The sequence below is a fragment of the Idiotropiscis lumnitzeri genome, chromosome 19 (genome assembly GCF_059441095.1).
Source record: "Idiotropiscis lumnitzeri isolate Australia: NSW breed Sydney's pygmy pipehorse chromosome 19, RoL_Ilum_1.0, whole genome shotgun sequence".
In the NCBI taxonomy this organism is placed as follows: domain Eukaryota; kingdom Metazoa; phylum Chordata; class Actinopteri; order Syngnathiformes; family Syngnathidae; genus Idiotropiscis; species Idiotropiscis lumnitzeri.
This window is the reverse complement of record NC_142409.1, coordinates 7663149-7677010: the sequence shown is the minus strand read 5'-3', so window position 1 is coordinate 7677010 and position 13862 is coordinate 7663149. Positions and strand designations below refer to the sequence as shown.

The 13862-nt window shown below is 39.0% G+C and overlaps 1 protein-coding gene across 1 annotated transcript; it reads left to right on the top strand.

The window, feature by feature from the left end:
* Positions 1-1094: 1094 nt before the first annotated feature.
* On the top strand, positions 1095-11323 carry olfm3a (olfactomedin 3a). Its single transcript, XM_088283064.1, has 6 exons — positions 1095-1314; positions 7866-8009; positions 8098-8253; positions 8338-8557; positions 9786-9892; positions 10066-11323. The coding sequence occupies exons 1-6, from the start codon at positions 1246-1248 to the stop codon at positions 10744-10746; spliced, it is 1377 nt and encodes a 458-aa protein (XP_088139190.1). The 5' UTR covers positions 1095-1245; the 3' UTR covers positions 10747-11323.
* Positions 11324-13862: the final 2539 nt, after the last annotated feature.

Here is a 13862-nt window from a genome sequence, read left to right as displayed (position 1 = left end):
TTTTCTATTGCACTTGTTAAAAAAAAACAAAAATAAATACCAATCCAGTTGCTGTTGGCAGGCATGACAGCTACGATTTCCCCAAACAAGGCAAAACTAGCGCTACTAAAGGCATTATATTAGATATTTGCAGAGAAACTCTTCATGAATGTTTTTCAATAAGCGCTGTCTGGTGAAAACTGGGCATCCGTTGATCGCCTTATACATTTCACAGATAGTTTATTTGTTATCTTATCAGCCACTTAAGCAAAAAAAACCATCTATGAATCTATAAATCCTGCACACAATCTACACGGCAGCGAGATAAAAAAACGGGTCTGAATATTGTAGATAAGAAATAGAATAGTCTGCTGTATTGATGAGAGTATGACAGTCAACTTAGGATGTAGGAACATGAACCGCAGAAAAACCCATGAATACTGATGATAAGGAAAAAAAATAAGTTTTCCAGTAGTTCTAAACTCGCGCCACGGGGGATGTTGAATGCAACGACAGGTCAAGGTTGGCTAAAAAACGTAATCGGTTCGGTATTCATAGACAGCGCAGGTCTAACAGAGCCCTGACCTCCCAAGCCAACTTTATATTTTCCGCCCGAGAAGGTCTGCTGGCAGTTTCTAATGCTTTGTGTACCCTGACCTTCCTATTTAAAATTATTTCTAAAGGCATATATCATTGGGTATCATCAGCATTGCAGTGAAAATTAACATCCCCAAAAGGTGGCACGTAGTTGCTAAACAATAGAGGGTCAAGGATTGATCCCTGCGGAACGCCACGAGTAACATCACAAAACTCAATTGGTGGGCAATCAAGTTGGTTTACGTATGCCAAAATATGAACGCTTGGTCCAACCCGCCTCCAAGGAGAGTTCGGCTGTGTCTCGCGCTTCTTCACATTTAAATAAATTGGGACTGATACTGACGTGCTAACTGCGACGATACATTGCATTATTCTATTGATCTATCGATGAAATAGACCCGAAACTCTTTAGCAGTTCTCTCTCTCTCTCTATCTCACTCTCTCTCTTTCTCTCCCTCACCCTCATAGTCCTTTCCTTGGCTCTCACTGACTACCAAGGAGAGGTGGGTGTGATGCTAGTGAGCGGACGGACGTTTATCTGCGAGCAGAGCTCCCTCCCGGTTTTCCGCGCACTCCAAGAGCCTTAAAAACCCGACAAGCTGCTGTGGGGCTGCTCATAGTGAAGTAGGAATACAGCTCGGAGCAAAGTCGCGGCACACAGCAGTCAGCATGCGGCTCCTGTTGCGTATATTGTACTCTTTCCTGTCCCTGAGCATCTTTGGATTGTACCCATCTATGGTGAGTTTTATGACATTATTTTAATATGATGACTTTCTTACACATGCTGCATGTTTCTTGTTCATGATTGCTCCTTCTCACAAGTGGGATATAGTTTTTGAGCATCACTCAAATACTTCACTGGAGGTGAAGCAATAAAATGAAAATATTCAAAAAGCCATTGACTTTTAATAATTACAATTCATGAAGCTCCCGGTTCATTTTGAAGCAGCCCTGTCAGTCAATTGTAATCGCGATAAAATAGCCACTTGTTACAAAACCATCAATAAAAAATGTTTAATCAGCACTGCATTTATCATTTTGACCCTGCGGAATTGTGTCCATACGCATGCATCCCTGTAAATGCGTTTCAATGAAAAATTATATCCATGTTGCCTCCAGTGGCAAATGAGGAGCTGTCCACATCATGGTGCTGAAAGGCTAAAAACAACGCCGCCCCCTCCTCAAAGACTTCAAACCTCCGATGAAGGGTATCGATCCAGTTTGAACAGGTTAATTATAGGATAAAAGTTTGAAGGGTACGCGTAATCATTCATTATTGGTCTATTAATCAACTCAATATCCCACCGCCATTTGGGGAATATGTCACATTACCGGCGCACAAACTGCATGCAAATTGCCGTTGTTGCCTTCGAGTCAATGCTTCAGCGTTAAAAGATGATTTGAAAATGAAAACCTTTTATGGAATTACTCTAAGCTGCAAAGTATTAAGCTGTCACTCACCGGCTGCCAGACCTTTCACGCACACAAAGCTTTGTCCCCCCCCTCCTGATGTATTCAATGGAGCAATTTGGCTGCGTTCACTTTTGGCATATAAATTAATGTGTTAGAAGTGCCCCTAACCACAGGTTCAATTTAATATAATCCAGGGCACCTGTGCATTATGTCGCTGTTGTGTGAGCCATCACCACAAGCCTTTGTGAGCTAATCAAAATATTTGCATTGCACAATGTTCTGTCTGCTCCAAGCCAACCAGGTAATTACACTGCGGGTGCTAATAGAGCATCGCAATTAGAATGAAAAGTGGACTTTTTCTTGCGGAAGATTACACATTAGACACCGCACCTGGAGGACACGATCGAAAGGATGAGGAAACCGGTGCGACTGCTTGAATTTACAAGAAAATTTGTATTTATTCAAAATACTCGATTGTATTTCCTATTAGGTGGTTATAATGTAGACATTGAGTAAATCATTTTAAAGCCTAGCCTAGGTAAAATTAATGTACTTTGTGACTTCTATACCCGTCAATGGCAGTGAAAGTCTGAGAGAAAGTTTTTTTTTTTTTATTGGCCTCATGTAGGGATGCTGACATACAGATCATCAAACCTTCAAAGTGTAGGTGCCGTTTCATGTGAAATAAATTCATCTGTGACCATTTTGATCCTTGGGTGCCATTGTGATCCAAAAATTTGGTCATTGTTTGTTGTCTCCCACGGTAAACCGGTCCTCGTTGTTAGTCAAGACAATTTTGGCAGTCTCACATGAAATATTCACAGTCGTACAGGAAATCTGAAATCTGAAAAATGATGGTTGTACATAGAAGAGTGAGGCAGGGAGCAAAAAAAATGAACAATAACCGTTATGAGAGCAAAGACGGACTGTGATTGTTATCAAGGCATGTCAGAAATTGAGAGAAATCATCTCAAAGCGAGTCTGCCTGACAACGAGAGAGCGGGCAAATGCAAGCATAAAATTTCAACAGAGGTCGTAATTTGTGAGAAGACGTTTAATTTATTGCAACGGAGGCCTTGTTGGACTGTGAATGCCTGGCTGCGGGGGAAGGAAAGTCTGCGCAGCTCTGCTTCGTTTGCAGCCCTCAGATAATTGGAAGCAAATGGAGTAATGGACTGATAATGTTGAACTATTTTTGGACGGCGTGAGGCAATCATCAAATTTCCTTTAAATAGCTAGCGGCAAGCAGGTGTTGAGAGGTGTTGGGCTAGTTATTTAGCATCCGTTTTTAAAACAATGCATCACTGTGCCGATGAGAATAAAAATGCGCCTGGAGAAATTACAATGGAGCTGCTCCCCCTTTTTGCGTGAACTCGAAAATATCCCGCTAATTAGCAGACAAACAACAACCACAGCGATGTTAGATGACAGGCTTAAATTGGTTTTAAAGTCCGCCATGTTTCTCGAATTGCAAGACTCGTTTTTTTTTTATTTTTTTAATAAAGCACTTGATGCACTTTTGATCAAGGGTTCTTAAATTGACTTTTAAAAGGAAGTCTACTTTTTCACACAAGCTCTTCAAAAGGGTCGTTTCGGAGGGCTCTCTTGAGTTATGCGGTCGTAAAAAAAAAAACTGTGAGGGAGGATAATGACAGTGCAGGCACCCACATCAAGTCATGAAGTTACTTCAGGTTGCAATCTGATTTGAAAGCTCAACATGCGCCAGCGGTAGTCACATCCAAAACTTTCGCAGCCAATCTGCTCAAACTCCTTCAACAATCAAAAGGCCCGCTTGCCCACTGATTTGAAAAAGTTGCAATCATAACGTTAATATGATTATTGATGCTCATTCAGTCCGAGTTGCACGTTCGCATCTTGACTGAAGTCAAAGACGACGAGTGTGCAGCACACCTCCAGGAAACTAATCTTCCCTGCGCTCGTTTCTTCCAAGTCTCCGTTGAGAGGAAGGATTTTATCTCGTGTTCTCCACACTGACTCTCTTTGTCGGTGTATTACTGCAAACTGTTTGATGGTCGCTGGTGTCGCCACGGCCGCCGTCTTTGGGTGTTACCATTCGTCTTGGCTGTCTCAAATGTCTGCCTCAGTCTGATTACAGAACTGGCAGCGCATTCAAGTTCATCTTCCTCTGCCATTACAGCTGAGGTGTTCACTCCTTTGAGCGTTATGATCATCCATAACGGCGGCGCACATTACACCGCCGTGGCTTGTTTGGACAGGCAGATGGACGAGGAGATAAATTGCATCTGCCTCCGTCCCTGTTTTTCAATTTGCAGGTTTGTGCAATACTGTCTCTGGCTTTGCACCAAACAGGTCTTTGGATGTTAGCACGTTTGCCTTTTAGCTTGGAGGTTTGTGGTTTGTATCTTTGTGAAGGATTCTGGATGGCGCAATAGCTCGTCAACAGTAAGCTAGGAATGATTTGTGCGTCGCTTGTATTTTTAACAGAAATTAAATGAGTGCATTTCATAGAAAGAATTCGTATTCATTTGGTTTGACTGATGAAAAAAAATGCTACATTTTAATTTGTTAATTTGGGGTCCTTCAAAGTATATAGAATATAATTATTTGGGATTTTTTGTTCTCGTTCTTATAGAAGGTTTATTTTTAATGTATTTTTATTTTTCGCAAATGCTTTGTTTTTGTTTATTTTTTAATTCGTAGTAGAATTAATTTTAGTTTTTTTTTGTTTTCTTTTAAATGGAGTTGATTGCAAAATTTCAATAAAAAAAAAAGGCCACAACGAGTCATAAAATAAAGAACAATTCTCAAATGAAAGTTTGACCTTCCTTCTTCTAGACAAACAGTAAAGCAATAAAGTAAATATATTTCAAATGAACCTCGGAAGTTTATGCATATTAATTGACAGACAAAAATGGAGGCTTTCCCTATGAGCAAAATATGTTTTATAAACGTTATTTTAGTCCGTTTGATTGTTTTAAAGCATTTATTTTTTTTTTTAGACATAGCTATTTTGTTTTTGTTAACTATAATAACTCGCAATTAGAATTAAACACCATTCAAATTGTAGTTTTTTTTTGTTAGTTTTTTTTAAATAAATGTATTTGGGGTTTTCTGGAAGCACCTGAGTATGGAATCCTGAGCAAATCAAATGTAAAAATGGCATCTGGCTGTTGGAGGATGCTAGTTTGATTCCTGGCTACTGCTCAAGTGGTTACTTGTCAACATCTTAAGTCACCTTATGAGGGACAATGAATGCGAATTAGGTGAATGCTAACGCTGCCACATTTGCGCAGGTATTGTATCACTGTTCATTAATCTGCATAGTTCTTTTGAATAAAGAAAATTACATTTGAAATTCCCATCCCCTGCTGCTCAACAGATGCACATCTGTTTGTGCAGCCCTTTGGTGCGTGCCTGCAGGTGTGGGATTTGGTTCTGTGTGTGTGTGTGTGTGTGTGTGCTGTGCAAAAAAAATAAAAAATAAATATACAGCAGAGTGTAAATTGAATTTCCCCTTGAGGGATTATTATAAGTATAATATTAAAAAAAAAATATGACTGTGAATAAAGGCTGTGTGATGGCAACAGCTTGACCCTGCAAAATTCTATTATGGACAAAGGGAAAAAATTGTTTTACAATCTGAACAATTCAAAAGGTGATCAAATTTCTGGAATGGTTTTAAACCTGTCATTTAACCTCTACCCCTTTAGAAATAAACAAAAAAACAAACACTTTCCACTAATCCTATCAATTGATTGACATAACATGAAATTGGTTATGGAGTGTTTGTAAGACCACAATTGATCATAGAGCAAAGTAACGTTAAATCCTAAACTAGTTGGAAAGCAAGTATTGAAGAAATATCTTTTCTTTCAGTACGTGTGCAGCAGCATTTTAGGCAAGCAGTTTGACAACAGAGAGTTGCAGAGACAATGGGGAGTTCCACAAAAGCATCCGTGCAGACAAAAAGTGTGCTAAAGTACTAGTTGATGACGGCATTCTCCACACGTTGTCCTCGGAAAAGGTTACACCAAGCTCGACGGTACTCGGCTGTAAGATAGCGCATGGCGTTTTGCATACAGTCAGCACATTGGACCGTCTTCCTTTGTGCAGCGTGTTGACTGTGAGCAAACAAAGACAGACCACCTTGGAGACCAGCTAAAAGTGGATGCTCTTCTCCTGTTTTACAATAAAAGATTGGGAACAAAGGCAGAATAACGGCGCAAGGAGAAAAAACAGCATGCAAAACTGTCAGAAAAGGAAAGTTTGCCTGCAGCATGAATTGTACTGTGGCTCACGTAAGCACTAATGAGAGCATTGTGGAAGCGTTCCAAAAGTGGGTTGGATTCATTTTCATCTGTTGAATGTGAAGAATCTTAATTCAGTTTGCTTGCAATCAATGTGCCACACTACAACAGATGGAGATATAATCTACAGTCATTTTCCATTAAATCTAAAATGTCGCGTTCCAAAAAGGTTCTCCGTGTTATGGAAAGCACTATCTAGAGTCATACTAGATGCATGAAAGCAAATGTCCGTCACAATTGAATGGCAACAGAATGAAGAGGAGATGGGATTTATAGAAAAATCACTTCACAAGTGACAGTATCTTCAATGATTGTGGCTTGTTTTATTGAGTCAAGCATATTAATTTTGTTTTTTTTAAAGAGCGTGAGTGAATCGTTCTGTTGATCGAAGTCACCGTTGAAGTCATCGTGAGAAGACGCAATAATAGGGAGGAAAAGAAACTCTGACCTTGCATGTACATGTTTTGATTATAAAGAAATTAGAATAGCACTCAGTCGAGTGCAGAACTCTACCAAGGTTAAACCGTTAACAAAAGAGGAAGAAACAGTGTTTGCCCAACCAGCTCATGGACAGTTCCAGTTTCCGCAATCAGCGGCACGCGGAAAAAGAATGTTGTTGCAATAAAATGATTTTGGTGAAGCCACTGCCGCATATATCGGGCCATTTATTTAATTAAATTAATTGAAGGCTTTGAGTGTAATGCCTGCAATACCATCAGGTACATCTAGGGGGCATCGTGTCAGTTTATGGATTCTTTTACTCAGTATAACTGATAAAAAATACATTTTAAAATGATACCAATACAATAAATCCTTGAAATCAAAGTTCAATCAATCCAGTCATGACTGTGTTTAAAAGAAATTCACATATTGTAATTCAAAGTCGTGAGTCTACTGCTTTCACAGTGCACACACAGGCATGAAAGTTACTCACAATATTTTGCAGCACGCACATAAAATTTCATATTTTGTCATTTTAGTGCATTGCATACACAAATAACACATTTGCAGTTCTTGTCATCTTGAGGGGGCCGATCTGCCGACTCCGCACAAATATTGATAAATCTCAACATTGTATAGTGGATGACATAAAATGTTGGGCATTGCCTTTGTTTATTCCCAATTTGCTGTCCTCATTCCAACACTGGACACTTGACTGATGGAGGTAATATTCACGCAAATACGGAATTATCATGGCAATGAATCTCGCAACTGTTTTGGAGTCCAAATGATGTTTGTTCAGAGTCAATGTGAAATTGAGACAGCTTTGTGCTGCAGGATGGCATATGTAATCCATAATTGGACATTTTTCATGTGGCTTTATTATCAACACATTTATGATGGGAAATGAATGATTTCTGTCTGCATCTTCTCTTTAGTCTTTTGTTTTAAGCTCTTCACTGTTGTCCTCTCTCACCATCATTTCCCTTATTGAGTTTAGAGTTTGTCAACACTTGGCAAGCAATGTCAATTTTTTTCACGGACACTTTTGCTGATAACGAGGATAATTGCCAGATAATATTACAAACATTTGACTATTCAGGCGCTGGTCTTGTCTCAATGTAAGTGTTGGTTTTGTACTCATAGACCATCGGTCCCAAAGAGGGGTGGCAGGTGTTCAGCTCGGCCCAGGATACCGAAGGCCGCTGCATCTGCACTGTGGTTGCCCCAGAACAAAATTTGTGCTCCAGAGATGCCAAGAGCAGGCAGCTGCGCCATCTCCTAGAGAAGGTACGTGGCATGGTTTCAAAATCTTCCCGTTTGTTTTAATGACCCCCTTTTGGCATAGCAGAGCTGTTGCAATTTGATTTGGTTTTAGGTGCAGAACATGTCTCAGTCCATTGAGGTGCTGAACCTGCGAACCCAGAGGGATTTTCAGTATGTGATGAAGATGGAGAATCAGATGAAGGGCCTGAGGACCAAATTCAGACAGTTTGAGGATAACAGGAAATCTGTCATGGCTAGAAACTTCCAGGTCGAACATATTAATTCATGTGTGGCTAATCATTTCTAATTTCCCCATATCAATCTATATCTTAAAATTTTCCTCCGGGTTTAGGAACTTCAAGACAAAATGGACCAGCTGAAGCCACTGATCCCCGTATTGGAGCAGTACAAGATGGATGCTACACTCATCTCCCAATTTAAAGAGGAGATCAGGAATCTGTCAGCAGTGTTAACAAGCATTCAGGAGGAACTTGGAGTCTATGACTATGATGAGCTCTATCAGCGGCTCCTGCGACTGGATAACAGGCTCCGCAGCTGTATGGGCAAATTAAGTGAGTGAAACGCTATTACAATTTTATTACACATCATACATCTTTATTGTTCAAAATGGTCTGAAATGCTGCCAACACCAAAGTTAACTGTTTATTATAAGAACGATGGGATGACAAAATTATTTTAAGGCTTTTTCTATAAGTACACAAATACATATGACTTGAGTGCTAGTTCACCAATTAAGTGTTGAATTACTCGATTTAGTGTATTTTCAAGAGCATAAGGCGCAGTTAAAAGGGTTAGATTTTCTCCTAAATGGACGGGGCGCCATCTGTGTACCGACTTCTAAAGTCTGGAGCTTGCCATCATTCCAACCGCTTGACATCGGTGGAAACAAGGCGCTCAGAGTGAAAATTGCGATTGCCGTGTGAGCGGAGGATGACAGATAGCGAGCAGAGATTTACCAAGACTTTAGCAATATTTCAATGCTTCAATAAAAATGCAACCGAACTCAGTTTTGCTCTCGCTGCCTTTTTAAGAACAGCTAGCATTTATGCTAGCGGATGTTTTACGCTAGCACAGCTTTTACTATGCCTCAATAATATGTTGAGCCCGATGTGTTAAATAAAGAAATAGCATCCGTAACTGCTCATGAAGATACAGTACATGTCAGAAAACGGGTGCAAACTTGATTTCTTATTGAAACAGACGGGAAAGCTACAAAGGGAAGTGAAAGGATTGTCTCTGGGGAAAAAACACAAAATTGCTACACAGTTCATTTTGTACTTTCTGGGAGGAATATATGCACATATATTATATGTAAATTTGATCTATTAAACCTGAGATGAATTTCAATTGTTGCTTTAGTCTGTCAAAGGCAGATGAAAAGAAGTGGCGCCAGCGAAATTCAGACTAAATTCATTTCGGCACGGCAGCTTACAGTTACACACTAGCACGTCTGATTACATTACTTCAAACTACATCTTGTTGTACTTCTCAAATGTTGCACGGAGAAAATCGTCTCTTGACCTATTACTTGTCACTTAGTCTTTTTACAAGTATTGATTCAAGATGTCTAAATAGACACAAAGCTCAACACAGGAGAGGAGAGCGGAGTGAGCCGTGACTCATTTCACCAAAAATAAGTGGAAAATTTGAGAGAGAGTGATACATAAAATGATTCATTTTTTAGGCTAATTGGGCTGAAGCATGAAATTAATTCAGTGTATCTGGATTTGAATGAAGTCTCACCATTTCATTTGACTGCTGTATTCTTTTCATTAACAGCCTGTGGAAAATTAATGAAAATCAATGGGCCTGTTACAATAAAGACCTCTGGAACCCGCTTTGGGGCATGGATGACTGATTCACTTGTATCTGCGAGACACAACAGAGTGAGTGAAAGGTTCTCTTTTTTTTTTTTTAATTACACAATCGACACCATTCATTATGTGTTTATTTGAATTATTTTGTGATTTGTTTTCAATCCTACTTTCCATCTGCCTCACCTTACCATCAATCCATCCAACCCTCCTATCTCTACATCCACCCAATTTATTTGTCGTAGGTTTGGTACATGGACGGCTATACCAACAGTAAGATCATCAGAGAGTTCAAGACAATGGAGGACTTCACGGCAGGAGTGGTCGCTCGCACGTACAGTCTTCCCTTCAAATGGGAGGGAACCAATCACATCGTCTACAATGGCTCACTTTACTACAACAAGTACCAGAGCAACATTCTTGTCAAGTACAGTTTTGAGACAGGCACCGTGCTGGCCCAGCGAGCTTTGGAGTTTGCCGGTTTCCATAACATGTACCCCTACACATGGGGAGGGTACTCGGATATCGACGTCATGGCGGATGAACTTGGAATGTGGGTTGCGTATGCGACCAACCAAAATGCCGGAAATGTTGTTATTTCTCAGATTGATCCAGACACCTTGCAGGTTCTGAACACTTGGAACACGGAATACTCTAAAAGGAATGCCGGGGAGTCATTCATGATCTGCGGGACGTTGTATATCACCAACTCGCACCTATCTGGAGCAAAGGTTTACTACGCATACTCCACAAAGACGTCAACATATGAGTACATAGACATTCCATTTCTCAATCAGTACTTCCATATTTCCATGCTTGATTACAACGCCAGAGAGCGAGTGCTGTATGCCTGGAATAACGGACACCAGGTCGTATTCAATATCACCCTGTTCCATGTCATAGAAACAGATGATAGCTCAAAGTGATTTTCTTAAATATTTTGTTTTTGTCAAAACTGGCTGATCGTGCGGTTCAGTTTTCTAATTTAAGCTCAAGACTCTGGAAAGGCGCATGAGAAAACAACACACCCGTAGATCCAATCATTTTCAACATTCCGTATCCTGTTTAGGTTGACGAACTGAGATAGAGTTTTTCTGAGCTGACTCGGCAAAAGACCAGGGTGCATACAGTACAGTAAAACATTCACACCATCACTGAGTGAAAAATGAACTTACGTGACCTGCACTGCACGGAAGTCAGGCGAGTGAATCATTGCACCACATCTGTGACTATTAAAAAAAAAATCGTGTTGCAAATTTTTACACTTTTTCCACAAGTGATGATCACGTCATGTATTGAATAAGCCGAGGCGCTGATGATTTTTTTACGTGCATGCTTACTGCGCATTATATTTCTATTGCCCTGATGTGCTACTCGTGCTTGCCATTGCTGGAACTGAACATTTTTGCTGCAATTTAAAGTCCATGTTATTATTATTTTGTATTGTTATATTGAGGTTTAATTTGATGTATTTTTTTAATAAATCATTGGGTGAAATCAGCAGTTCTTTTTTTTTTTTTTTTTTTTTAAACAAAGCACAGCAGATTTAGGTGAAAGAATTAATAGAATTTCTTCATTACACACTTTGTGGTTGTGTCACCTATTTGAAGGGAAATTCCTCTATTTTCCGGGAGAAAAATGGTAAATATGACTTCTGGTGTAAACTAGTGTGAGGTTGAATCTAAAAAAAAAAAAAAATAATAATAATATTTTTAATTCAGTAATAATTATGTTATTACAATATATATATATATATATATATATATATATATATATATATACATATATATATATATATATACATATATTTTGCAAGGATATGCTCTGAAACCAAAGTCAAAAATAAGGGGCCGGCCCATCAAGTAACCTGAAGTTGTATTAAGCATCCTTTATAGGCGCCAGCCAAATGCAAGACGGCACGCATGCACGCTCACACTCACACAACCGATCACAATTTTGTGCAGAAGTGGAGATAAAGACCAACCACTTGAACAATATAAAGTTAGACAAAATGCGGAGTACTTTTTCACCCCGAGGCGAGTTTGAATTGCCTGCATGCCACACACCGCAGCGATGATATCCGCCTCGTCTATGAATGTACCCTCAAGATAAATAAGTTCATTTTCACAAGACCACTTCAAGACCTACCGAAAATTTCACTGAACAACAGGAGTTGTATGATTTAAAAGCAAATTCATCCACATCAGGTGGCCGGAACGACAAAGGCTTCAAGCTCGATGTGTCCAATTATAAATCAGAACAGTTAAAGTATGTTTCAAATGCTTCTGATTGGTTAATGTGGCCTAATGATTTCAGTTTCCAATTTCATGACAATTGAGTTATTGTTCAAGGAGTCTGAGTGAAGAAAAGTATCTCAGCCAACCAAAAAAATGAGGTGTGTGACAAGTGGCTAGAAAATAAAAATAACCGACACTGAGTAATCCCTTTGTTAATTAAATGTGACGCTATATTTACACTAGTGTACTTGATGTTCCTCCCACACCCACAATCAAGTGTCGCGTCATATTTTTGGAGTAAATTCTAGTTTCTAATACGCCCAGATAAATTACCTAGAACTGTCACAAGAAGTCATAAATCATCGTAAAACTTTATGATCCGATAAAATGCTTCATCTTATGATATATGATAAACTGGTGTTAAGTCAGTGGCGTGCAAAGGTTGGGGAGGGCAGGGGGGTGCGAAGGTGCACTAGCCCCAGGCATCCAATTTAGGTTTGCCTTTCAAACATCAAAGGTGATTTAACCACTGAGTATAAGAAATAAGTTTGCATTCAAGAATCTCAGGGAAAAAAAACATTTTATTAGCAACATGATAGCAATAAAATAAATAGACTTGTTAGCTACAGCTGAGACTGTGTGTCACACTTTAAGGTTAGGACGAAATGGAAGTAAGTAAGCCTGGATGAACTCAAAAGATTGTTTCAAAAAAAAAAAAAAAAAGGCCAAACAAAAGGTTACTTCAGCATGATGGAAAAAAACAATGACATGAAATGACAAAAAAACAAAAAAAAACAAACACACAGGCTAAAACACAAATCTAAATACTTTGACAAAAGCTATGTGACGCACGACAGCAGCAAAGGCCAAACAGACTTCACAAAAAGCAGGTGACTAAATACAAACGAATTGATGAGCCAACGAGGCACACCTGGATCAGACGCTATTGGCTGAGCCAGCCGATTGGTTGGCACAAGTGACAGAGAGTCGAGCAGGTGGAGGTGAAAACCTAACGAGTAGATAGGACTTAAAATAAAATAAAACTAAATCTAAGCAAAAAAACAAATAATGAAAATGAGGTTATAATATATTTCATTACTATGACTTGTGTTTTACAAGAAGGATGACAAGTAGTCACTGTGACAGTATGAGACACCTTTTTTTTTTTTCTTTTTTTTTCCAAATCCCAAAGTGCATCATAGCGCATCTTCATGATTCAGCACTGAGCAATGTAATCATGTTAAATTGGAGAACAGATGTCGCGGGAAGCTGCTTAGGTTTACCTCCCGAACACTGCATTGTTTATAACAAACACGGGCGTTGCTGCAACAATAAAAGCTACTATCGCATGTATTCTTAATGACAATATTATATAGAATAAATCATAAATATTGCTGTCGCCATACTCCTGTAAACACTATTTATTTGTGTTTTGGTTGCTGAATCTCTAAATAAAAATAAGAGAAAATATAAGAAGGAAAAAAAATGCCATCACTAATTTTTGTAATCTTAAAATGCCGCAAGTCTTTGAGCTTTATTCAACTTTAATCCTAAAGTCATGTGAGATTCTTCATAGTCTGCAAAAAAAAACCCGGAGAAAGAACAATTTTACTCGTGCTATTGATAAAATATATTTCTCAAATAAGAATCTGAGAGTAAATGAATATTGAGTGGTGAAAAGGCATTCAATTTACAACGAGGCATGGCAAGAGTCTTCATCTTAATATAACTCAGCATGAATAATAGTTTGGCCATCAAAATTCTCCCTCAGGCTAGTAAATCACAAAAAAAGGCGGCCATGTCGG